At 45.1% G+C, this 26,342-nt stretch overlaps 1 protein-coding gene across 1 annotated transcript in view; it reads right to left on the bottom strand.

The window, feature by feature from the left end:
* The window catches only part of LOC138259559 (tubulin tyrosine ligase 3-like), a 228,714-nt gene extending 203,231 nt beyond the window's left edge, over positions 1–25,483 (bottom strand). Inside the window, exons 1-2 of the mRNA XM_069207382.1 lie at positions 25,329–25,483; positions 13,478–13,596 (exon numbers count right to left, since the gene is read on the bottom strand). Coding sequence (XP_069063483.1) covers positions 13,478–13,596; positions 25,329–25,418 — 209 coding nt within the window. The 5' untranslated portion in view covers positions 25,419–25,483. The remainder of the gene's footprint in view (positions 1–13,477; positions 13,597–25,328) is intronic.
* Between the last annotated feature and the right edge of the window lie 859 nt (positions 25,484–26,342).

Genomic DNA, 26,342 nt, shown 5'->3' with positions numbered 1-26,342 from the left:
CTCACAGCCATCTCATTATTAAATGCACCCACTGAAAGAGCATGCATGGTTCATGATGGAGGAACAGAGGAGGGAGTGTTAACAGATGGATAGGTTATGATTAAGCTGTAGAACTTCAGTCTCAAGCATCCAGTTTCTCTTACAGCAAACCACCATGATTAAATTCCAATGTATAAATGGTGTAAACTGAAAACTGGGGCATTTTATTAGAATATTAAAATAATCTAAGTTACCTGGAGGAGTGATTTTCGCTGTACACATTTATCTCTGCATGCGTCACTGTTGTGAATCGAGGGAACAAGCTATGCCCGAAGACCAGAGACGAGCAATGGTGATCAGTAGGATGTCATGGCTTCAGAAAACTAGGTGGAGTAACATTATCTGTCTGGGAACTCAGACACTTCAAATACCCACCTTCCTAGTGACAGATTACTAATAGGTTACATTTAGAAGGCGGTAGGGGGGGCGTGTCCAAGATGGCGACCGGGTCGGACGCATAAATCGCAGCTCCGACCCGGCCTAAAATAATAATCCTCTACAAAGACCCTTGACCCGCTGTGGGGTCGAGAACCATCCCCCCCAGCCGCGAAACCAGCGTGGCGGGGGCGAGCGGAGCGGCGAGTGAGCTGCCTGGGGCGCTGGGCTCGCTTCTGTTCTGCGGGGCGCTCGGAGCAGCCATTACTGCCACGCGACCGCATTGAGCGGAGACGGGGGTCTTGGCCGGCTAGTTCACAGATTACTGGCACTGCCGGGGGTCACGGACGCGCGGGTGCTGCGGGCCCGCCGCGATCGGCCTCCACGCAGGAGCTGGTGGCCTGAGCCTCCCCTCAGCCCTCGGCGAGGAGCGAGAGGCAGAAAGCAGGGCTCGTGGTGAGCAAAAGCGGAATTACCGGCTCTCTCTGCCCCAGATCCTGCCACTGTCGGAGGCCCTAGGATATGGTGATATGCTCTCGGAGAGCCTCCGGCGCTTGGGGCGCTCGGCTCGCTGCTGATTTGTGGAGCGCTCGGAGCGGCCATTGCCGCCACGCGACCGCGCTGGGCGGAGACCGAGCGCTGACTGCACTAAAAAGGAGGTGCGGTTGGAGCCGCGATCGTGCGGAGTGTCGGGGATCCCCGTAGGCGGTAAGTGGCGGCTCGTTTGCGCTATTGCTTCGCCTCGGGGGCCTCGCTCCATTGATACTGCGGCCGGCAGTGGATACGACGGCTGCACAGGCACTACAGAACTCTCCTGTACTCCTCTAAAAAACTTGTGGGCTATCATTTAACCAGGGCGATAACCAGGAGGCTACCAGTCATATAGAAATAAGGACAATTGAAAGGCTAGCCGAGGATTTAACCACCAGTGGCTGTAGCCACAAGGGAACAAAACACCCCATCACACTAGAGGCAAACAAAGAAAAGTTAAGCCAAGTTGGAAGACCTGAGAAAAGATAATATTACTACAATGTAAGACATTAACAGGAACACAACTAGCAATAAACTGTAGAAGTGACTGACCCAAGAGGCGCCTACCAGTAAGTGTGAGGTAGGAAAAGAGCGGACCGCCTGACATCCTCAAGCGCTGAAGCGCAGCTAAACCTTTCAGCACCATTTTAATCACGCTACCAGCATTAAAGCACCTAGCCAATGCGATAAAATCAAGCAACGCAACGTTAAATCCAAAGACCAACAACAGCATTGCACAAAAAACACCTAATGGGAAAACCAAAGACTCCACGAGCGCCCCCTGGAACCATGGATTCTGCTACGCCGCCCCTATCTTCCGGGGCCTCAGACACATATCAAGCCCTTCAGAAAATGGAAGGGACATTGCAAACGCACTCAGCACAATTCGAAAAAGTGCTACAAGCCATACTCGAGACCAAAACAACCTTGGAGGCGAAGATTGGCTCAGTCACAGAAGATGTTAACTTGCTCCGCACGGACCAACAGGCGCTGGTGGAAAGGGTCACTGAGCTGGAAAAAGACTCGTTGCACCTCACGCCATCTATGCGTGAGGTTAAGTCACAGCTGGGTGCTATAAAGACAGAAGTTGAGACACTTAAACGCAGAGCCGAGGAAGCCGAAGGCAGATCACGTCGAAATAACATCCGGTTCGTGGGATTTCCGGAGCGCGTCGAGGGCCCCAGCACAGAACTCTTTATCGAAAAATGGCTGACGGAATCGGTATTGAAAAATAATGTCCCAAAGTTCTTTTCCATAGAGCGCGCCCACAGGGTCCCGGGCAGACCTCCACCACCGGGAGCATATCCACGTCCCCTCATAGCAAAATTACTGAACTACCGTGATAGAGACCTTATACTGCAACTATTCCGAAAAGCAGGCCCAATGCACTTTGAGAACACGCAAATAACCGCCTACCCGGATTTTACAGTAGAGGTACAAAAAAAACGAAACTCATTCTACCGGGTCAAGGAGCGTTTGAGAGAGCACAATATCAATTACTCCTTATTGTTCCCCGCTAAACTTCGCATACAAGACAATACCCGCACTCTATTCTTCTCTACGCCTGAAGACGCATGGACATGGCTTCACGCAAAAGGTCTAGCTGACCCACTATCACCCAATGATAAAAGCCTACCTCCAAGGGATAAACGCAGACCTCGCAGTAAACATGATAACAAACCTACTCCTGAACAATCGCGAGTTGAACGATCGCTATTGCTACAGTCTACATTGCGATTTGCCAACGCATCACCGACATCCTTATCTGGACAATCAGAAACAGATCCTGACCCAGAGTTAAACTCCGACTCGGCGGAGTCTGCCCGCGGCCCCAGCCTTACTCCACGTACAGCAGATGACATTTGTTAAATCTTTTCCCCTGTAGATAGGTGATCGCCTCATCCGCTACTCCTGTCTAGATACTTCCGTAGTTTGTCATCACAAAATTACTTTCCCTAACTCGTGTGGTCGGCTTGCTGCCGCTCCTGCTCGGCAAGGATACCAACATGCGCAAAATGGGCCGGGTCTAAGACACTCATCCACCTGCAGTCTTGGATAACCCCCCGCTCCATATGGACCGTTACCCTAATTCGACAAGTTTTGTTTCCTTCCTGTTATTATTGCAACTGCTGCTAAGTATAGTAGATTTTATAGTTGTAGTTGAATGTAATGTTTTATTGTTATATGTATTGACATGTACTATTTACAGAGCGTCACAACACAATATACACCTAAGAGGCAGCCCACACACTCCAGTGACTAGGAGGCTAATTGACAAGTATGCGTTTCTAAGGACAAAGAAATTCAGGTTTACGCAGCCACAGGCGGTATCCCCCCATATTGACTCACTTAAATTCCATGGCATCCCAAAATCAGCGCTATACCACACACTATAAAATTCTCACATGGAATGTAAAGGGCATGGCATCCGCAAGCAAAAGGCAACGGATTTATACATACCTCAGGAGGCACCAGATACACATAGCGATGCTGCAAGAAACCCATCTAGTTGAGTCCTCGCTGGCATATACCAAAACGAAATGGAAAGGCCAATTATACGGGACCACCTTCTCAACATATGCTAGAGGAGCGATAATCTGGATAGCCCCCGGGGTTCCATACACTATGTCCCGCACGCAATGTGACCCAAACGGGCGGTACGTGGTACTGGAGGGTACTTTAGATGGAGTCCCCCTAGCCCTGATAACATTATACACTCCTAATACAAATCAACAAGACTTCCTCAAGGCACTGGGTAGCAGCATGCTCAGCAACCCCGCAACAGATGCCATATGGGGCGGGGACTTTAACTGCGTTCTAGATATCTTGAAAGACCGTTCTACCCCTCCATTAACTCACGCCCCGGCTAAACGAGCATCGCTTGACCTGGCAGATTGGGCATCTAATAATAGGCTAAGTGAAATCTGGAGAACTTTTCATCCCACACTACGTGAGTACTCTTTCTATTCACCAGTGCACAAACTTCACACCAGGTTAGATATGTTCTTCGCTACACCTAACATAATCCCAAAGGTAGCTACATCTGGCTACCTAGCCCGTACTCTATCAGACCACAACCCACACTACTCAACATTGCTCTGGGGCTACATACATGCCCGTATTCCAACATGGCGCCTGCAGCCAGACGCCCTGACTGACCCCCCTTTTAATACTGAATTGGCCACATGTCTGTCGTCCTATTTCTCTCTAAATAGAAACACAACATCAACCCGAGCAACTGAGTGGGATGCCCATAAAGTAGTAATTAGAGGGCATTGCCTGGCAGCATCTGTGGGCATTAAGAAAATGCTGACCACAGAGTTATTAAAATTAGAATCCGAAATACATAGGGCGGAGATCGAAGTCTCAACAAATAATACCCCACTAGAAACACTAATCTCACTGAAAGCAAAATACAGAGAAACGGATGACAGTCTTAGCAAGCATGACTACAGACACTTCAAAACGAGACAACACGCCGAGGGGGACAGATCGGGCAAACTGCTGGCGTGGCTGGTGCGTCAATCTCCGCAATCGTTGCCGATAGGGGCTATCAAATTACAAACAGGAATAGTGGTTAACACTCAAGCTGATATTAACAAGGCCTTTTACACGTATTATCACACGTTATACCAATCCTCTATCCCCCCTGCAGAACAACAACTGGCTGAATTTCTAGCTCCGATCCCTCAAAATTCAAATATTGTCAATAATGCTGACATGCTAGACGGCCCCATTACTATTGAGGAGCTTCGCTTAGCCCTCTCCCAGATGGCGCGCGGCAAGACCCCTGGCACAGATGGTCTACCACTAGAATACTATAACTCACAAAGCACTCACCTACTGCAACCCTTACTAGAGGTGTTTAATGAAGCACGAAATAGAAAACAATTACCAGACTCTATGAGGGAAGCATTAATAGTGGTCCTACCAAAACCGGGACGAGATCCACTGGATGTTAGATCATACAGACCACTCTCTCTTTTGAACTCGGATTGCAAACTCCTAGGGAAAATCCTAGCAAATAGATTGCTCCCCCATTTGCCGCACTTAATACACCCTGACCAGTCGGGGTTTATCCCGGGTAGAAACACCTTTCTTAACATAAGGCGCCTAATCCGTATCATGCAAAATACCACTGACCCAAATAGTGTGACCGTGTCACTAGATATAGAGAAGGCGTTCGACACACTAGGTTGGGAATATTTATTCCGCACCCTCAAGGCGTTCGGCTTCCAGAGTGGCTTTATCAACTGGATTGCTACACTATATTCTAAACCAATAGCCCGAGTTAAAACCGGTCAGGTAGTGTCGGAAGCCTTTCCTGTAAATAGAGGAACCAGGCAGGGCTGCCCGCTTTCTCCATTGCTTTTCGCAATAGCTATGGAACCACTCGCAATTAAGCTCAGGGGATGCGCACAAAGATGGGGCATACGGGAGTTTGACACATATCACATAATATCATTGTACGCAGATGATGCCCTGATATACTTGCGCAATCATTTTATCTCCCTTCCCGGGATAATGCGCATACTGAACATGTTTGCTCTTGTCTCTGGCTTACATGTGAATTGGTCTAAATCCTGTATCTTCCCTCTTACTTGTTTGCCCTCTGTACAGCGAGCGTCTCTCCCCATGCATCAACTACCATGGACACACCAGACCTTCAAATATCTGGGTGTTCAAGTATATCACTCTATGTCAGATCTAAGGGAAGGTAACATAGACAGGCTGCTTCGCTCCACCCGAGGCTCCTTGATATTTTGGAGTTCCTTACCTCTATCGCCAATGGGCCGGACAGCAATAGTCAAGATGCTAATATTACCGAGATTTTTATATTATTTCTCCGCACTTCCGGTGATCTTGCCGCGTTCGTTTTTCCACAAAGCGCATTCCCTGTTAACTGACTTGCTCTGGGGCAGAGACAGACGCAGAGTAGCTCTAACTACCACACACTATCCACAAGAAGAGGGGGGCCTGGGCATGCCGAACCTTGAGCTGTATTATGCAGCAGCCCAACTTCAGTGGGTCACTAAATGGCTCAATGAACCATCCAATACAGAGTCCACAGCTATTAGGGCTTACACAACCCCAACACCGACATTAACATGTTTACTAACGGGCCCCTCTCATCTACAACATAATACTCCCTTACTGGACTCGGCCAGACACTGCTGGAAGAGATACGTACAGGGCAAAGGGCAGCCCCTCCCCTATTCTCCCCTGCTCCCACTGCCACAGCTACCAGGTATCCAGGCCCTAACCTCTCATCATGACGTACGAGCGGTTAATACCCTGAATGTGGGAGATTTTTACTATGACTCCAGTGCAATCAGGTTTACAGACTTGGTTGCTACGGAGGTAATGAAACCGGGTGCCTTTCTGACATACAATGCCATAACTAATCTTCTACGTCACATATGGGGCTGCGGTCACAACGAACCAAAAGAATCTCCCCTGCTTACTACAATACTCTCTATGGGTGAGGCAAAACGCGCTGTTACCAAACTATATAAAATACTTCTAGCAGGTAGCTGCAAGGCCCTTACCCAGGTCAAGCACCGCTGGGACACCGTCCTTCCTGCACCAATTGCACAAAAATTCTGGGACACAGCCCTTAGTTCGATTAAGTTTGTATCTCGCAACTCCAGATTAAGATACACGCAATTCAATTATGTGCATCAAGCATATCTCTCCCCAGCTCGTATTCATAAAATATACCCAGGCGCTAATTCCATATGTCCGAGATGTGCTACCCCCGCAGCAACTTTCTACCATATGGTCTGGGAATGCCATGCAATTAACACTAGCTGGAACCGCGTTGTTGCTACAACCGCAGACGTGGTAGACCTGCTATTAACCCCTACTCCAGTATCTTGTTTGCTTAACATACGCCACCGCACAAAAGGACATAAACATATCCACAAGTTTGTGGATCTGGCGTTTGTGACATATAAACGCCTGATAGCTACACATTGGAAGGCCCCAAATGCCCCTTCTCATTCCCTCTGGCTGCGAGACCTGCACGATTACGCACTGGCGGAATCTCAAACACTAAGGCAATTACAAAATAGAGGTCAGGCACAAGGCGGGACTGAAAGCTGGGACCTTTTTGTAGTCAGAATTGAATCCAGAGATGACAAATATCCACCATGAGAAAATCCCTTTAATACTCCTGGGACACGCTATTACTAAAATTAACCATAATAATCAAGTTTGCTGAAAACAGTCTCATCCTGCTGTAACGCCATGCCTAACCCATAACTTATTTTCCCGCCAGACGCCCCCTGCAACTGTCAGCTCCCTACACCACAGCGCATACATAGCAATGAAGCCCTTAATGCCTACATAGTCATACGCTCTCAATATTATATTTGACGCTAACATACATATTTAAGAATAATAACCTTTATGTCAAGTGTTATTTGTTATATAATGTTAATTGAAAGCCAGTACACTAAAATACAGCTATGTTGTACAGCGTAATGTACAAACGTTAAGAAAAGCATATGGAGTGGGAAGCTGGGCATTCTCTCACCAAGCCTTATGTACTGTACTGCTATTCTTGTACCCCGTTTTGTATTAAGCTTAATAAACAGATTTAAAAAAAAAAAAAAATAGAAGGCGGTAGGACAAATCAGGCTTACGGCGGACACAGGATCTGCTTAACCAAACCATATAACAGTCCTGGAGTCAATATCCAGAGCCTATTGTTCACAGTAGGCAGAGGTAACAGGCTACAATGTACTGACAAACATCCTTGTCCAGCAGTTTGTTTGACACTGTATTGAGAATTTCTCCAAAAGTGACTTGCATTTGCAAAATCACAGATCTGACCTATTCCAATTTTAGAGGAACTCTCTTCTAAGATTTCGTTTGAAAACACAACAGCTCTCTTCTGGTTGTCACTTTTTTTTTTTAAAGCTGACATTTCCTGACTTACATGTATGGCCATCACTAAGGATCAGGGATAGAGTAATAACTTCAGAGAACTTTATAACAACAAAAATGTTTTCCCTTCTGACTCAATGTACCTGCTAAAAATAAAACATCAGAGACCACAAAAAAAAAAACAAGAGGAGACATAACAATGGCAAACAAGAGTTACTCCTGAAATTCAATATTACAGAACCAAGTCTGACTGCCTACATGAGACCAATGAGTCAAACCTAGAGATGCTCATATAGCAGTTCAGGGACCAGACCCCTAAAATAAAAGACTGAGGGCAACAGCTCTTCTATTCTTCACACAAAAGACATGACTGCAGACAAAGCTAGCGCGTGGAATGCATACTTGGAGTTCCCTAGTGATCCAAAAATAATACTGTACTCAAAGAACTGTCTCCATTGCCCACTGAAGACTCTTAGCGAGGCACTTGTGGTTGGGTATCAGTGTCAGATTATAATGCTGTCTTAACTCTTGGAGTAGTTTTAATGTTTGAAAACTTTTCTGGAGTCGCACAGTTTGTATACTATGCCATCTAGTTGTTTGGTTTAGAAAGTCCTTTTCTTCCCCCTCTTGGGAAATGGGGAGTAGACTGATCTCTCTCTCCCCTATGATGCCAGACGCAACCCCAAAGTCCCAGTGTGTGGTCCCTAAATTCACATTCTTTCTCCACTCTGGTGAACTGACTTATCTTTAGGGCTTAGTAAACCTTACAGAAGCAGGACTTCTTAATCCTGTTACCATACTCACAAGTTTTCCAGAGGTGTGAGATGGCTGGATGTGAATCCAGAACAGCCTTCAAGCTGCAAAACTATTTCTACAGCCAAGTAATCATTTAGCTGTAGAGTGTGAATCCTTTCTGGACTCGCATGCTGTGCACTGACTATGTAGTGGTATCTTCCTCATCTGGGAGGCTGGCTTGACTTGGGTGTCTGCTAGAGACCAAGGCCCTCATTAAGAGTCTGTCAGTCCCAGGACTGCCAGACTCTTGGTGGCGGTCTCACCGCTGCCAAAGCGGTGGTCCGACCGATTTGTCGGCGGTCAGACCACCACATTATGATCATGGCAAAAGCGCCACGGTCGGACCGCCGGCACCGTCAGTTTCCCTCCACAGACGGGGCTGGCGGGGCTGGCGGTCCTGGCGGTGCTAATCCGGCAGGGCAGTGCTGGATGCAGTGCCGCCCTGGGGATTACGAGTCCGCCACGTAAAAGCTGGCAGAGACGTGGTGCAGGGGGGCTCACAGGGGGGCCTGCACTGCCCATGCCCCCATGGACAGCCCTGTCGTGCTTTTCACTGTCTTAGCAAACAGTGAAAAGCCCGACGGGTGCTGCTGCACCCCACGCACCGCAACATTGCCGCAGGCTCGATTATGAGCCGGCGTCAATGTTGTGGGCTGTTTCCCCCTGGGCGAGCAGGTGGAAACTCTGTTTCCGCCTGCTGACCCACTGGGAAACTCATACTAGGGGCCGCGGGAAGGTCACTGCACTGGCGGTGACCTGAACGCAGGAGTTTGGTGGGCGGCCTTTTCCATCCACCAAACTCGTAATGGCGGTGCAGGTGTCTCAAGAACGTGTCTTTCATTCGTTCCTTGATCACCTGGATAAATATGCAGTAGTGTTTCATGACTGTGTGGACATATGACTATGTTGCTTCCACACAAATATAATTTCTGAACATATTTCTTTCTAGTGGAGTGTGCCCTTGCTCTCTGTTCTAGGGGCACCCCTGCTGTCTTGTATCATGTTTGGATGTTCTGTATTATCCACGTTGCTGTGGTTTGTTTTATGACCGGTGCACCCATGTTTGACGGTGAAAGAAAGATAAAGACTAGGTCTCCCTTCCTGTACTGGCTTGTTTATTTTAGGCATTACACCAATGCTCTCCTAATAACCAGTATATTGAGTGCCCTTTCCGCATGCATCCTTGGTTCCTGAACAAAGGCTGATAGTTGGATTGTCTGATTAACATGGCACTCAAATATCAAGATGGATTGGGATGCGGCCCGAGCGATTACCAGTAGCTCAGATTAATTCATGTATTCCATCCATCACCCAGTTGTATTTACAATTGACGCTCTACTGGAACCAAGCTATACCCGGCTGAAGAGCCCATAACAAGGGCAAAACCGGTCCTGTGCTGCTTGTGTTCCGGTTCGGGGAGAACCTGGCCTGGCAGTTCAGGCTGGACTGTTCGCACGAGGAACAGGGTCAAGATTGACTTGGATATGGCAGAGTCCAAAATGAGGTGGCATGGTGAGCGAAAAACAATGGATTGAGATGCGGGTGCAAACGACTGCCAGTGGCTGAGAATAATTCAAGCATTCAATGTATCACCTTGTTGTATTTACAGTTGGCCCTCTTGAGCAAGGCATTATTCATGAAAGGTCATCAGACGCTGAAGGCCTAGAGGGATGTGCATCAAATCCTTCAGCTGGGGAATTTGTTCGAAATCCTCCCACAACTCTAGTAGTTCCTATGCTGTGTGAACTATGGATCACCTCTAATTTTGTAAAACTCTTCCTCCTCTCAGGATGAGTTCACTCAAGGAATTCCACATCCCAAAAAACAGAAAGGAAAGCACCTGAACCCTGGATCACACCTTACATCTGCACACTGAAAAGCAAGAGGAGAACATTTATACGCAAATGGCGCTTACATAAAGACCCCAGAGAAACTTGGAATGTACAGACTTGCTTTGAGCACATTAACTCTTGACATTGTTGAATCTGCATACTTTCAAAATACCATTTAATCACTACCTGACATCTCAAATGTCTCTCATGCACAATCAGCAAAAAAATCTGACCATAGTGTCATCACAGCACACACAACACGCCCAGCCGGACATTGTGTCAAACTCTGCCTCCAAGATCACCACACTCAGGAGCACCCTTGCTATCTACCTGCTGTTCCTCCGCCTGTTTCCTCCACCCACATCACACCCACGCCACTCTTACTCCAGCTCTTTCACAGTTTCCTTCTACTTTGGACACTAAATGCATCCACATTATGAAATCTGCTAACCCACTGCATGCTCTGAAAGGTTAGTACTTTAAGTTATTAAACCATTAGCTCTTTCCTTGAAAGTACTTTCCTGACTCATGTCACTTTTTATATACCTCCCACGAAACTGGCATCTACCATCATTGCTTCAAATCAGCTGTGGTTATACAGCTCCCTAAACAAAATTACACTGATGACCATTCCAGCTGCTGTCCAGTATCACTCCTCTCTTTTTTGGTTTGGTGTTAGCCAAGACCGTTTGACTTTAATAAAATTATACGTATGATATGCTTATTTAGAGGGGCTTCCGGCCAGCCCTTTTTTATCAATTAGCCCATTTTTGTGTTATCCACATTTTTCTGGTGCCCACTATACCAAACAGCATGGGGCACAAGGAGCACATCCACACACAGTAGTTCCCTTCAGTGCCATGGACTACTATGTCAATAAGGGCTTTTTGAGACCAAACTTTTTTCTGTTTAGTCAAATTTTTTAAATATTGACAAGGGCCCTGCAGATTTCCCAGCAATAAAATTTTGCCAAAACAATAACAAAAGAAATAGACACCGACAAAGCCAAAAGGCTGGCTGTCAATGGCAGACCTATTTGCTTTGCCAACGCTGTTTTTCTAAAGTAGCAGAGCACCTAGCCTTGAACTGAATGACTATATACTTACCATCCATCAACATTCTCAAACATTCCCCTATCTGGATTCCGTGCCTTTTATTCAAATTCAACAGACACATCACAGTTGACAGTCCCTCATCACCAGCTTCACATCCCCATTCCTGTTGCTCGATCTGCAGCTTTTGACACTGCGGATCACTCTACTCTACTCTACTCTACTCTACTCTACTCTACTCTACTCTACTCTACTCTACTCTACTCTACTCTACTCTACTCTACTCGTGCCCTCTCAACAGTGATGCAGCGGTTTTAGTGTTTTTCCTCCTATTTATCTGGCTGCTCATTCACAGCGCAGCAGAACTTCAGTCCATGTCCCCTTTGTCTCTTCCTGTGGATGTCCCTGAAGGATAAGCTCTGGGGCATCTCCTTTATCTCTCTTCACTAACTCGCAGCTCCTCTTTTGGGATCTCACACTATCATTATACTGAAGACACACAAATCATCTTCTATTTCCCATCTTTAAACCCCATTTCCCATCACGTGCCTGACTGTTCCCTGAATTTGACAATGGATGGCCCTCTGGTCCAAGAGGGCGGGCCATCCAAGTTGGAAGTCCCCTCCTTAACCTACTTGTCCTGCTCCCTAAATTGTCTCCAACCTCTATTAACTTGCCCCCAGACATCCTGTCCTTTGGGTCCCTCAACGAGGATTCTAGAGGAAGCATTCAACGCAAATGAAGGAATTCGTTACCAGTAACACTTTACCAGGTGAAGAATACACGAATAATGTGACTAAGTCTCCCATTTCATTCCGTTAAGGCACTAATTCTTTCACAAGTACTTAGCAAACTAGACCCTGCAACAGTCGCTAGTGGGTCTCTCCTCCCCCGAAGACAAGCTGCTTAATTTCACCTCCCATCTTATCTAACCTGCCCAGACAAGCACCCGCCATTTGATTTTGTGATAAAGCTGGATAGCTCAGAGCTAAAAACAGGGCCCAACACCAGCTGATATGTTCCAAGCGGCTCATGTTACTTCCCCACCTTACCAAACTGGCATGACCTGCTGCATGTCTCGAAACACCGTATGCCTCACACCAAAACTTACTGCTCACACCTAAACCTCAATGTGCTGCCATGAGATCCAGCCTCAATCTGCTAGGTATCCAGCCCTGCCTCTAGGCATCCATGACTGCCCCACACCCAATGATCTCCAAGCTAATATAAAGAGACATCACATGGAACTGGAGATTTGTTGGTTTTACTCCCTAATCATCTCTCATAAAACAGCACTTATACACAAACGCTTCAATCAACTCACTGGTTTACGTTCCTGAACATAACTACAGGTCATGCTATCTACCAATTCTGTCCTTATGTAAGCCATTTTTGTACAACAGGTCAACATCTTCACACATAATAAAATGAACAGAGGCTGTTACACTCTGATCAGTTATTATCGCAGCATGTGGACCTGTGCTCGGAAAGGTGTGCCCATGAAGCGAGTATCATTAAGGAGCCTGTAGGTAAGAACTGTGACTGGGGATGGAGACATTTAGTGTTTCTTGAACTGCAATGAACCAACCAAATCAGAAATGATATGCAAGTTCAGCTGGTTTGGTAAGAGTAACTCAAAGAAGAAACACAGCTTTCCCCCAGAAAGCTAAGCAAAAAGGAATAACATCAATATTCGTTTTTTACCTTTGAGCTGCGCACTCTGTAAGATCAAAGATATTAAAGACCTCTAAGAGCAATGGCTACTTATTTTGAAACCTGGCAGCTATTTAACTTAAGTTCAATGGCATGACTTTAGGCGGTATGGTGTTTGGTACCCAAATTGGACACTGGGTTGTACAAATCATGACCTCAGAAAATGGATGCATCAAACTCTGCTAAACATAACAAGGATTCCCACCTGCAGCAAAGGCTGGTCTTGCTCATGTTCAACTCAAGTCTCACCTGACTTCCACTTCGGGTTTGTTGTGCCGTTCTACAACCTGCGATGAGAAGTTCTCCAGGCATAGTGCCGCCTGCAAAGTGGCACGAACTGCATTAAGGTACGGGCGAAGTGTGGCAGTCTATGAAATATAAAAAGAAAACATAATCACTGAGGGTACCATTTTGCAGTGAAATGTTTCCTTTTATCTAACAGGGAAAACATTGTATTGAAAAAGCAGTATAAACATTTACTTGTTTGCAAAATATAATAGTTAGAGGCTACTGATAATGCTGCCTGGATGCCCCCCGATTATAAGCAAGAGCCTCAAAGCAAAATTGGTGTTTCATGGCTTTCTAAATAAAATGTAAACAAAAAATAATCAACTTGAAAAATAATGTCTAAATTATTTTGCAATTTTAGATATATTTGGAAGGGCATCAGTTAGTAAAACATTTGTGATGCATATCACTTTTTTTAAAAGATCAAAGATTAAAAATGAAAAATCAGTGTAAGACGAAAACAGACACCATGACAGGTCACATGACATAAATTAGAGACCCAATTCTTGGACACTTATGGATTGCAATGATTCCCAAGAGTTTACAGAAGGAGACCTGGAAACAGTAGTCCTCGAACATTTTTTAAATTCCATTTTTGGATGAGCAATCATTCACAAATTTGCTCATAAGAAAATCTGCTAATGACTGCAAATTTACTATGCCTACACCCACTTTAACCCCCACCTTGGTAAACGTTGTACTTCTATTCTTGTCAGAAGTAGATGTCCAACCTTTTTCACTTGGGAATAGATCAGCGAGGAGTTGGTGAATGCCATTAAACATGCAAGTTTGTAAGTGTGCACAGACTCACAGAGCTTTGCAACCTTAGAATTACTACTTCCCTCCTTCTTTCAGCACCAGTATGCAGATTTGCGGAATGATCACAAAATCAGAACCTTCCTAGAAACAAAACCCTGACCAGGCGCGGCCCGTTCTTTAGGGCGGAGGGGCCACACCCCCCCACCTTTTGCCCCTCATGAAGAATGTCTGTCAGGCTGAACAAAGGTCAGCCTAACAGACACTTAATTTCAGCTCAGACAGCCAGGAGCAGACATGCGCGATTTGCGCAGACTCCTGGCTACCTGAGCTGAACTTTGCTGGGCAGAGGAGGTCACAGCTCCTATGGGCGTAACCTCCTCAGCTCAGCAAAGGTGCCTCGAGGCCCTCCCCTGGGTGGCAAGAAAAGTGTCACTATTGACTTCGACCTGGGCGCTTCAGGTTTAAGCCCTGAAGCGCCCAGAGCGAGTGTCAATCAGTGACACTTCGTCACAGAGTGGGGTGGGGTCAGCAGTCTCACTGTCCCCATCCCACTCTGTGACGAGGCTGGGACTGCTGCCTTCCCTCACTGGACCTCGAGGCTGAAGGGAAGTGTGTGTGATGTTTTAAAATGAAGGTTTGGTGCACGCATGCATGTTGGAATTTTATGAGTGTTAAAGGATGTGCGTGCGTACGTGTGTGAAAGAATGAGTGTGTGATGTTTTAAATTGAATGTTTAGTGTGTGTATGTTTGAATGTTGTTAATGGATGTGCGTGCGTGTGTTTCCCGCCCGTCCCCCCTCCCTCCTAAAGCTGCCGACGGCCACTGACATAACATGATTCATGACATGAAGCTGTGCACATGGGATCCACCTATATGACGTCTCTCACTGTGCACAACAGGCAAAGGCTAGTGGACTGACCTGTGGACCCATATGAGGAGGTGGGCAGGAGAAAAATGTGAATGGCAGTTCAAAAGACCAATGGAGGAACAGTGCTGACCCTCTTCTGGTTGAGAAGCACTTTCCAGTTCCCTTTGAAAATGCATTTTTTCATTTGCCTATAACTTTTCAGACAAGTTCAGGATGCCATGTTTTGTGAAGATCAGTGAAGTGGCAACATGGAATAAAAAGTAGTGTTTTCCAATTTTACCACCCATAGGACTTTTTTTTCGCACCTCCAGTCCATATTAACGGATTTACACAAGAACTGTCATAAAAGCAGAACTTTACTCAGAAAGTGTACTTTCAATGGTTTAGGGCAGGTCCCGAGCCCAAACTCGGGAAGCGGACGAGCCCTGGTGAGCGGCCCGCCACTCAAAGAGCCCCACCCAACATTCTTCCTTTTTCAAAAACGTTTTCCCAACCCTGCAATACTACCTCTGGAGCACATGGGGTCTGTGCGAGCTCCTGCAGGACCACAAAGACTCTGGTGGCTTCTAATTGGACCCTGTCAACCCCAACAATGTTTTTCACTTTGGCCCTTTTATGTCCCAACCCACCCAAAAAGGACTAGAGGTAAGAGTATTGTTTCCAAAACTTTTTAGAACCATGTCCCAATTTTAGAACAAAAAATGTTCATGACCCACTTAGCTTTAACAGACGTTAGGCTGGCGATTTCTTTTATGAAACTAAAGTATCATGTGGTAGCACACTATCGTTTACAGACAGCACATTTGCCATTGAAATGGCATTAAATTTGCACAGCCATACAATTTTACTGTGACACAACTTTACAGCACAAAAATTATATAGTGTGAAAATCAGATTTCAGTGAATATTTATCTTTTGTGCATTACCAAGTAAAGTGTCTTGATTTGTTTTGATCTTATTAAAGTCTCTGTTTCCATCACTCATCAGAATTACAAAACAAGCATTGGCAAAGCCAATAGGTCTCGGCAATCCAAAAGCTTTTGGCGTTGTCAATGTTTATGTCTTTTAGCCATGTTAAATAGCAGCACGGACTCTGTTCAGCATGGCTGAAAGTCGTGTAAAAAAGCTCTATGACCGAGCCTGTGCTGAGTAACGCAAATAGAATGTGATGTGATATTCAGTTTCCAGACGCCAGAAGGATCCACCACATTGTAAAACTAAGCTTGAATTGAAATCACTTTATGTGCGTACTGCATGTTTGGTTTTTTTGCAAAACATGGACTGATATTGAAAAAATAGCAATGAGCCTTTTACTTTTGTGGACATAGTGAAATCCTGCAGTTGTTTAAGAAATCCTGAGACAGGCTCGATGACTACAATCAATTAATGCTAGTTAAAATCGAAATCTACATAGCAAGTGACCCTGTGTTGCTTTCCAAAGCTTAAAAAGCTAATTGTCAATCTGGGCTGATGTGTGTGTTAGAAACTTACATTAGCGGCAGCTTTCAGAACACATTTTGATTTCTGAAAGACTTGTTTCTGATACGAGCACTTGTGTGGAATGCTCAAACACAAAAAAAAAAAAAAAACACACAAAAAAGGAGCTCCTAAAATGGCAGCAGTTTGAAATGAAGCCCATGTTGAGGAGATGGAGCTTTTAAAAAACACAAATACCTATGTGGGGTGCTCAAAGACAAAGAAAAAAATAGCTCCTAAAACGGGAGCAGTGGATGGGCACAAGTACTTGTTCTATGCTCTGGAGGAGGGCTAAACACAAGAAAATGCATGGCACAACGGTGATGGTGCGAGCACATAGTAAACCTATGAGTGGGCTGAGCCAAAAGATTGAAAACAACATGTCTCTTCAAGACCGCGTTTGTGCTGTCTGGCCAACCTAAGAAGTGCTCCATTTTTTGTTTCCAAACTGCGGAATGTTTCCAGTTCAAATAGTACAGCTATTTATATTTTCTTGTGTGTTACAAAGAAATGACATCCTACAGCCTTTCATTTCACTCTTCCTGTAAGCCAGCACGATAGTTGCATAATTCACTTTGGTTTTCTTTCTCTGACCACAAAGTGAAAGGAGTTTGTAAACACCAATCCCAAAGTTAAAAAATAAGAAACGGTTTGTCAGAAGACATAGCCTGACATTTGACCTCTATCTCTGAAACGTGACAAGATAAATATAGAATTTAAAGGCATCTTTGTTTGGACGTTCCTAACCCACCAATAACCAGCCAACGACCCACAATTTGGGAAACACTGGGTTAAGCTATCCCTAACCTGTCCCATTCTGTGTTGTTTTTTTTTTAATTTCTTTTTAGGACTGTGGGCTTGGCTTCCTGAAACCTGTAATGGCAGCACATCACTACTTTTCTTACAAGCCCTTAATGTCTTTAAACAGCTAAACAGATTTACACCAAATCACAAATACATTTTCTGAGTAAGGAACTACATTTCTGACAAATTAGGTGTAATTATGTTCAAGTGTTTTTCTGCTGCGTTTCAATACCATATCAAAGTAAAAGGCAATTAAAGGACACAAATAATCTACCTTAAGGACACTCACCTAGACTAGAGAGTTAACAAGTTAATAAGTGGAATACGTCACTTTGAATAGAGACTGTTGGGCCTGATGCACAAAGCAGCTTTATGGTTGCAAAGGTCAAATCTGAGCCTTTGCTACTGTATTTTTAAATATACAAAACCCAAGTTGCAAGGATTTGTGTGTAAGTAAAGAATTGGTATTTGAAAGGGTCATGTAAATGGCATCAATTCCAAATACAGATTCCTTAAAATATGAATTCACGTTTCGTGACCAAAATCTGATCTCAAAATATTAATATTTTCCCACCAAGTTAAAACAGGTGGTAACCATACGCATACAGGAAGGGGTCCCAAAAGGACCGCCGTCCGATTTATGATTGTGGTATAAAACATAACTTTTTGGGGGATTAGAAGCAGGCAGTGGTTCCTGGGGCCACAGTATATTCTTAAAATGGTTGTGAAATGTTCCATTTATTTTTAAATGCATCCCAATTTCCGTTTAAAATAAAGGACTACATAAAAAATAAAAAATAAAGGTAAATTTAAATGCAATCACATACATGGTGGTCATCGCACCCCAGCAGGTCACCACTGTTCTGACTGTAGCAAATCATAGTGGGTCGCAGTTAGACATCTACCTCGTGCATATTGCATTTTAATGAGGTAGGTCAAATTGGGTCCCACTACGATTCAGTATTTGTGAACCAACTTAAATATAGGATGGTTTGCAAAATAGGAATTCATTCGGTAGAAGCCAGTGCATAAATTGCAACATCTTCTGAAAACATTTTAGTACATTCCAAATGAGAAATCCCAAATCGTCATTATTTGCAATTTATAATTTCAAATATTAGTCCAAGTGTCCAGTTTTTGCTAAAAATAACCCTTTCATATCAGAATAGTCACCATAATAAAACCAAGAAAAACTTATAGTGAGCAATGAAAAACTAAAGGATGGAAGATAACCCAATGTGTTGTTAAAAAACAGAAAACAAGCATTTCCAATGTAATAGGTTTTGCATTTATTGAGTTGGAGCTAATGGCACTGTAAAAGCAGAACTGGACTTTTTTTGCCACATTAATTGGCCAACCATGTCTCATATTCTGGTCCTTTCTGCCACATAATTCCAGTGGCCCTGCCTATAACTAAAGGGCTAGTAGGCCTACTGGAATATGTTTTTAAACAAGGCCCTTAAAACACAAACTCCTCCTAGATGCAAAACATATTTACTTGGCAGTTGGTACAGGCGACACTGCCCACGGGCAATGAATAAATAATTGTATTCCAAGAATGCGTGCTTACTGTATCACTGTTTCTTTACTACAGTCTGGTGAGTCGGACAAAACACCCATGATTTTCAAACGCTTGAGGAGAGCCACCTCACATGATATTAATGAGCCTTAATCAGTTTTGAACTGAAATTGACCACTGTACAGCATAATCAACTGTAAGCTCGTCTCAGAATTAGTTTCATAAATACTAGCAAACACACCTCAAGTTTCACAGAGTCAAACGTGTGTAGTTTATTTAGTCAGGTTTCTGCTTTGTATTTACAACCTGTATCACATTCTAAAAATCAAACTACAAGTCCCAGAATGCAAAAGTGAAACAAACTAAATTAGCGAATCATGCATTGAACTAGGGAGCTGGACAACTCTACAAATACTACTCCAAGGGCTGTATTGTGTCATGTTGCAAAAATAAAACTACACGTTCCAGAATGAATATGTGTGCTGCAAAGAACGTGTACTAAGCAGATCAAAGTACACTTTCTTTTGCCTAGTGGAAGTTTGGAATCATTATAAGGTAGCGCAAAGGGTTCATGTTCTTTCTGGAGAGAGAACATACTTGTCTAGTGGAAGCATGGAGTCATCATAAGGTAACGCACAGGGTTAACATGCCTGCTGCAAAGAACGTGTACTAAGCAGATCAGAGTGCATATCATGTAAAAACGATACAGCCGATCTAATTTGCGCTCTGAGCACTGTGAGCGCTATGGCAGACACGAAGCACAGACAAAAGAAAAAAGTTGTTCGCCCACACTGAGATATATCGGTAATCGTGCAATTATCCCTGTAACAGGGTCGGTGTCCAAAGCGGTAACCAAACCGCCTCAAGACTGGACAAACGTAAAGCATGTACCAATGACATCAAGTGATTTTTGAAACGCAAGCCCACAAACAAATGAAAATGATGGGCGTACGGTGGGCGTCATTAAAAGCCCACAATACTTACAACAGGTCAAAGTGCTTGCACCTTCGACATAAAAAGAGCTTGTACCATGGTAAGTTTATGGTTGCTATCATAATATTATCTATTTGTTGATTTCAGTCAATCTGCAGCCCTAGACAAAAGGTTATGGACTTGCCAAACAAAAGAAAACTAAGGAAAAGTGGGATAAATGAAAATTGAATAAGAGAAGACGTCGCAAGCAGATCCTCCTATACGTGTATAAAGTGGCTCAATTCAAAATACATTTTTAGTTAGTCATTACCAGGAATGTTCTTTAGGTTCGTTTTCAAGATCCAATTGGGAGGAGGGGGGATTTTGAGATCATGTGACCCAAATTAACATGGAAAGGGTAGGCATAATAATTCTGAATATAGCAAAGTAGTTGAATTGTGGATCAGTGGACTGAGAATGAACATAAAAAAGAAATCATGTGACTGATGAACTGATGTCATCCCTAAAGGAAGTCCTCAGTGGATTATTTGCAGGAGATTTACATTAAGGAGGCTCAATGAAAATAAATCAATTTTAGGATTCATTAGACCCTCATAACGTTCCCAAAGATGACAAACATACAGTAGGGAACAAAGCACAAAAGAAGAATGTAAAGAAAGTATTAAGAGATTTAAAAAAATGTATTTTGTCTAAATGGTCTGCCTGGGAACATTTACAGATTGCTACATAAGCAACTATAGAAATAATGAGTACCAATAATGGCCCAAAGTGCAGCAAACAGTCAGAAAGTTCACAAATTCTTAAGCCTGTGGGGAAAACGTTATATACAAGCTTACAAGCCAATTTCTATAATAATACTAATAAACCCTACATTACAATAATGGTGAATTGGAACCAACAGATTAACATAACCTAATACATTCGGACTACAAATGATGAAGTCCAGAGAGAGTGCGTGATCTAACTCAGTTACCGGAGGGAAACACAGACATTGCTATCGATAAGAAACAATTAACAATACTGACAGTTGCAGAAAAGGCTTTTGAAGGGGTTAGACAGGATTTACTGTGGCCAGTTCTTGGGTTACGGGCCAGATCTACAGGTAGGTAAAGCACTGTACAGTGAAACTAGTGGCTCTTATTATCACTGGGTGAAAGGCAAACCTCAAATTGTGGCTCACATTACTTGTAATATTTGTGGAAAGACTCCTAAAAAGAAGTATACTCAATTTAAATATTACACAATTGGAAAGATAGCAGTTTATGCTAATGGCCTCCGAGAGAAAAAAAAGGCATTAGAATGATGAAATCATATTAAAAATGAAGCACGGAGTCTGCTTGATCTAATATCCACTTACAAAAAAAGACTGAGTGAATAAGGTGAAATGTGCAAAAAAACATTTAGACAGGAAAGAAACATAATCTACTTAAAGTATTTTAAAAGTGGAAAAAAGGCTACAAACATTGGGGCCAAATATTTATACCTAAAATAAAGTTCCTCTGTCAAACCAATTCCATTTTTCAAACTCTTCCATTAAATGTGTAGACACAAAAAGGTAAAACTGGCTAAATATCCATCCAAGATAAGCCATTTTATTTCAAAGAGTACGAGTTCAAGAATCACATGGAGTACATTATTAGCCTTCAAAAAGAGTTTGGTCTTTACTTGGGCTCCGGTCTTATCGGATGAGACTAACAATGCAAGCTAAGCAAAGAAAAAAACAAAGAGTCATTATCTACCTCTGCTTCATATAGCCACTTTAGCACAACATTGAGCTTTTTGCACCCAAAATGTGTTAAACAAGAACATCTCAAAGTACTACAATGTTTACTTAGGCAAATGCTATAAACTGAATAAGTAATTATATATAAAAAACAAATATTCCTCTATGCAATTCCTCAGGCATGCCTCCAACCTTTAAAGATGCCATATGCAAATCTCATGAAAATTCCGGGATCACGAGAAGGTGAATGTGCTGGAAAATCGAGAAGTGACCTCCAGAAAGACCCAAATCAAAGAACAAGCGCAAAACATGGCTAATACAAACACAAGCAAATTAAAAGTTGCATCTAGAAAATACAACTACTCTCTAGAAGAGTCGCCAGCTTTCTGTAAGACATACTGATGGCAAGTATAAGATGACCGCCACAAGGTATAAACAATTGTTCGACATTGCAGAGATAAGAATCTTTCTGATATGGTCATACTGCCACAGAATGGCAATCAGGAACTTAGGGCCAGATGTAGCAAAGGTTTTTACCCATTCTGTGTCTATGGGAAAAAGTGTTCGTACATATGGCCCTTAGACTTTACTGAACAGATGAGAAACATCAAAGCGTACCATGGCTCTGCAGAAACGTGGTTGTATTTGTAGTAAAATGCACTGCAAGAAGCGCATAGTTTGTACAACAGGAGGACTTGTGATCTTTATTATTAGTTAAAATGCACGCCTTCCCTGAACGAAGTGGCTATTAGAGGCCCAGCAACGTTTGGCATGAATACTGCTCAACCACATATGCACACCAGATGAATAAACAAGTGTGCTAAATGAACAACTTTCCACGTGCAGGATTAAGAGAGCACGAACTGGAACATTCAAGTGCTGCGATATGTAAATGTTCTAATTTAAGTGTTGTGTTCAATATCCCTTGCAGAGTCAGCAGGTTGGGAAGTCAATTAGTCAGTCTAGAAAATAAATAAGTAATCGTTGACACTGTACTTCTAATCCAGGCACTCCTGGCAGCAATGCATTTACCAGCCAGGCTCAGGTTCTGCCAGGAATACTGCACCCAAGTAAAAATATTAGCACTTCTCTCCAGCATCACCAACATGTCCTGCAGCATGCAAGAAGTATTGGCCACGTGGCCGATCCTCTTCCTCATTTACATAAACCAGCTGGACCCCTGATGCACACACTTAAAACGAGAAGTGTAGGTGCTGGTGGGCTCCAGCATACAAACACAATGCATAAACAAGCACAGTATACGACAGGAAGGCTCCTTATAAGTCAGATACCTCAAAGAACTGGTAGGAATGTATAATGTGTACGTTAATTATAACAGATCATTGAAAAGAACATGATCACACTGCATTAAAAACCTCTGGAGAGTACCAAGGTGGCCTGCCTTCATGAAATTACAGATCAGTGTAAACTGACTTTAACAAACTTTGTACAAATGACAGTATTTCGGCATTTACCAGTGAAACATGGAGAGAAAAATAGGCGCAAAGGAAATGTTGCTAACTATGTAATAGTTTAATTAAGTGGCATTTCAAAAAAAGACATGTTCAACTCTGGTACAAACACTACCCGACAGACTTTTCCTTGGTCACTTGGCCGCAACAGGAATTCCAGCACCCTCTCACCTTCAAGTCTCCACAAGCCTCCCTTCTGCAGGTCCCCACAGAACCTCGCTGCCGGAAGTTGTATGATGCGGGTCACAACAACCAAACCTCCATCTTATAGTTAACGTAAATTTTAGTTCCACGCTAAGATTCTAACCCTGTAACTTCCCTCTGCAGCAGAACCTCGGAGGTCCGTCTTTCAGCACACCCACAGAGTTCTTCCTTTCCGGGTTTTTACAAGTGCCGCCCCTATGGCTCGTCTCCTCACCTGGTATCCTGTACAACAACCCTCTTCTTCATTGATATTGGGGGTCTGCTGAAGGCCCCTCACAGGCTACTTCTCCTGCAGTGGGTAGCAGAGACCCTCTCCGATCGATTTTTACACAGCGGGTCCTCACATGCCCACTCTCCTGCAGGTCCTCACATGCCCTGCCTCGCTCCCACCTGCCGTTCCTCCTTTGCACTAGCTCACTCCTTCCTCCTGGTCGTCGTTTGCTCTCCCTCACATACCCTTCCTCCAGTCCCTACATGCGCTTCTTCCCTCCTGCAGGTACTCATTTACCCACTCCCGCATGTCCTCACTTGCTCTCATCCCTCCTTCCACAGGTCCTCAATTGCCCTTCCTCCCCACTTCCCGCAGACCCTCACATGCAGGTGCACACAAACCCTTCCTCCTGCAGGTACTCACATACATCCTCCACTATTCCCCACATTCCCTCCTGCAGGCCCTCACATACCCTTCCTCCCTGCAGGTCCTGACATACCCTTCCTTCCTGCAGGTCCTCACGTTCCCTTCCACCATGCAGGTCCTCACATTCCCTTCCACCATGCAGGTCCTCACATACCTCCCCCTCCAGCCCCCACATTCCCTCCTGCAGGTTCTCTCTTGCCCTTTCTCCTACAGGTGCACACAAACCCTTCCTCCTGCAGGTACTCACATACATCCTCCACTACTCCCCCCACATTCCCTCCTGCAGGCCCTCACATACCCTTCCTCCCTGCAGGTCCTGACATACCTTTCCTTCCTGCAGATCCTCACATTCCCTTCCCCCATGCAGGTCCTCACATACCTCCCCCTCCAGCCCCCACATTCCCTCCTGCAGGTTCTCTTTTGCCCTTTCTCCTACAGGTCCTCACATACCCTTTCTCCTACAGGTCCTCACATATCTACCCCTCCTGTCCCCAATTTCCCTCTCTCCTTCCTGCAGGTCCTACCATACCCTTCCTTCCTGCATATCCTCACATACCGTTCATCCTACAGGTCCTCACATACCTCCCCCACCAGCCCCCACATTCCCTCCTGCAGGTTCTCTCTTGCCCTTTCTCCTGCAGGCCCTCAAATACCCTTTCTCCTACAGGTCCTCACATATCTACCCCTCCTGTCCCCAATTTCCCTCTCTCCCTTCCTGCAGGTCCTACCAAACCCTACCTTCCTGCATAGCCTCACATACCTCCCCCTCCAGCCCCCACATTCCCTCCTGCAGGTTCTCTCTTGCCCTTTCTCCTACAGGTGCACACAAACCCTTCCTCCTGCAGGTACTCACATACATCCTCCACTACTCCCCCCACATTCCCTCCTGCAGGCCCTCACATACCCTTCGTCCCTGCAGGTCCTGACATACCTTTCCTTCCTGCATATCCTCACATACCCTTCCTCCTGCAGGTCCTCACATACCTCCCCCTCCAGCCCCCACATTCCCTCCTCCAGGTTCTCAGTCGCCTTCCTCTTGCAGGTCCTCACTTGTCCTCCCTCCTGGGGGACCCCCCCAACCCCCAGGCCCTCACATGACTTCCCTCCCACACTTCCCTACTCAGTCCCCTCCAGCCCTCCCCTCCTGGGGCCTGCACCCCCAGAGAAGCTGCCCGGCCTCACGTCCGGGGGGAACACGTCCCCGTGGATCCCTGCACCCTCCGGGGTACTCTACGCCCCTGCAGCCCCCGGGCCCCTCTCTCCTGACACGCCAAGAGCTCCTTCCAGCCAGAGGAGCCTCTTCTAAGCGCTACATGCCGCCCACCCCTCCCAAGCCCCGCACAGAGACCCTCCCCCCAGGACCCCCCCGTCCCTGCACCCCCGGACCCCTCGGCTCTGACCCCACCCCGCACTCACCATCTCTGCTCCTGTCCGGGAAGGCGGAAGTACGGGGCGCGCATGCGCAGCTGTCACTTCCCGGCCAGCCTGCGGGGCGGGCGAGACCATGGCCGGCGGAGGGGTGCGCGGCCGGGAAGCGGCTCGAGGGCTCAGCCTGCCAGCACGCAGCACGCAGCGCTGTCACCGACGGAGGGGCGAGTAAACGGCGCAGCGCTAAAATACGGGCGCGGAAACCCGAGAGCAACGCAGGCGGTAGACTGATCCCCCCCGCGGGAATGGACCGTCCCTCCGCGCATGTCCATATAAGGGCAGGAGGCTTGCATTGCTGCACAGAGTTGAGCTCAGCATGGTGGGGGGACTGGTGGTTTTTATGAATTCCCATTTCCTTTTTTTTTTTTTTTTGTGTGTGTGCATATGATGCTATGCCTTTTAAAACATCATAATCTCTTGCATTTGGTGCACTTATTGAAAATATTTTGGAATGCACCGGTGGCAATTTATTTCAACAATCTAAAGCACGGGTCTCCAACCTTTTCATTAATAAAAAGCTTCTAAATCTCAGTGAATATCGTGACAACCTTTTCTTTTTTTTGCAGTTTTATACACCACAAACCCGACCCAATGGCATTGAGGCTTTACATGAGCACCTGTTACATTACACATTTATTTTTTGGGTAGGCACGGGAACATTACGTGATTTGCCCAGAATCACAAGATGTTGAGCCACGACTCTAGCCTGGTTCCCCAGCTCCACAGTCAGCAGCTCAGGCCATTGTGCCACATCCTTTTCACGTTATTTCAATATTAATATCTACCAATGTTATTCATGTTGTACAGGTCAGGAAAGATTGCATTAGTAGCCACCCTATGCAAGATTACCAGCCATGATCACTTCGGTGCCAGCAATAATGTAAACAAGCATAGGCATAGCCAGTAGGTCTTGACTTTGGGACCTTATAAGTGTTTACCCATGCAGCACGTTATCCTGGGTGCTGTGCCACCAGGGATTGAAGAGCTATACAATTACTACAC

This window comes from Pleurodeles waltl, chromosome 9, assembly GCF_031143425.1.
Source record: "Pleurodeles waltl isolate 20211129_DDA chromosome 9, aPleWal1.hap1.20221129, whole genome shotgun sequence".
NCBI lineage: Eukaryota > Metazoa > Chordata > Amphibia > Caudata > Salamandridae > Pleurodeles > Pleurodeles waltl.
The sequence above is the reverse complement of the archived record's forward strand: the minus strand, read 5'-3'. Positions and strand labels throughout refer to the sequence as shown.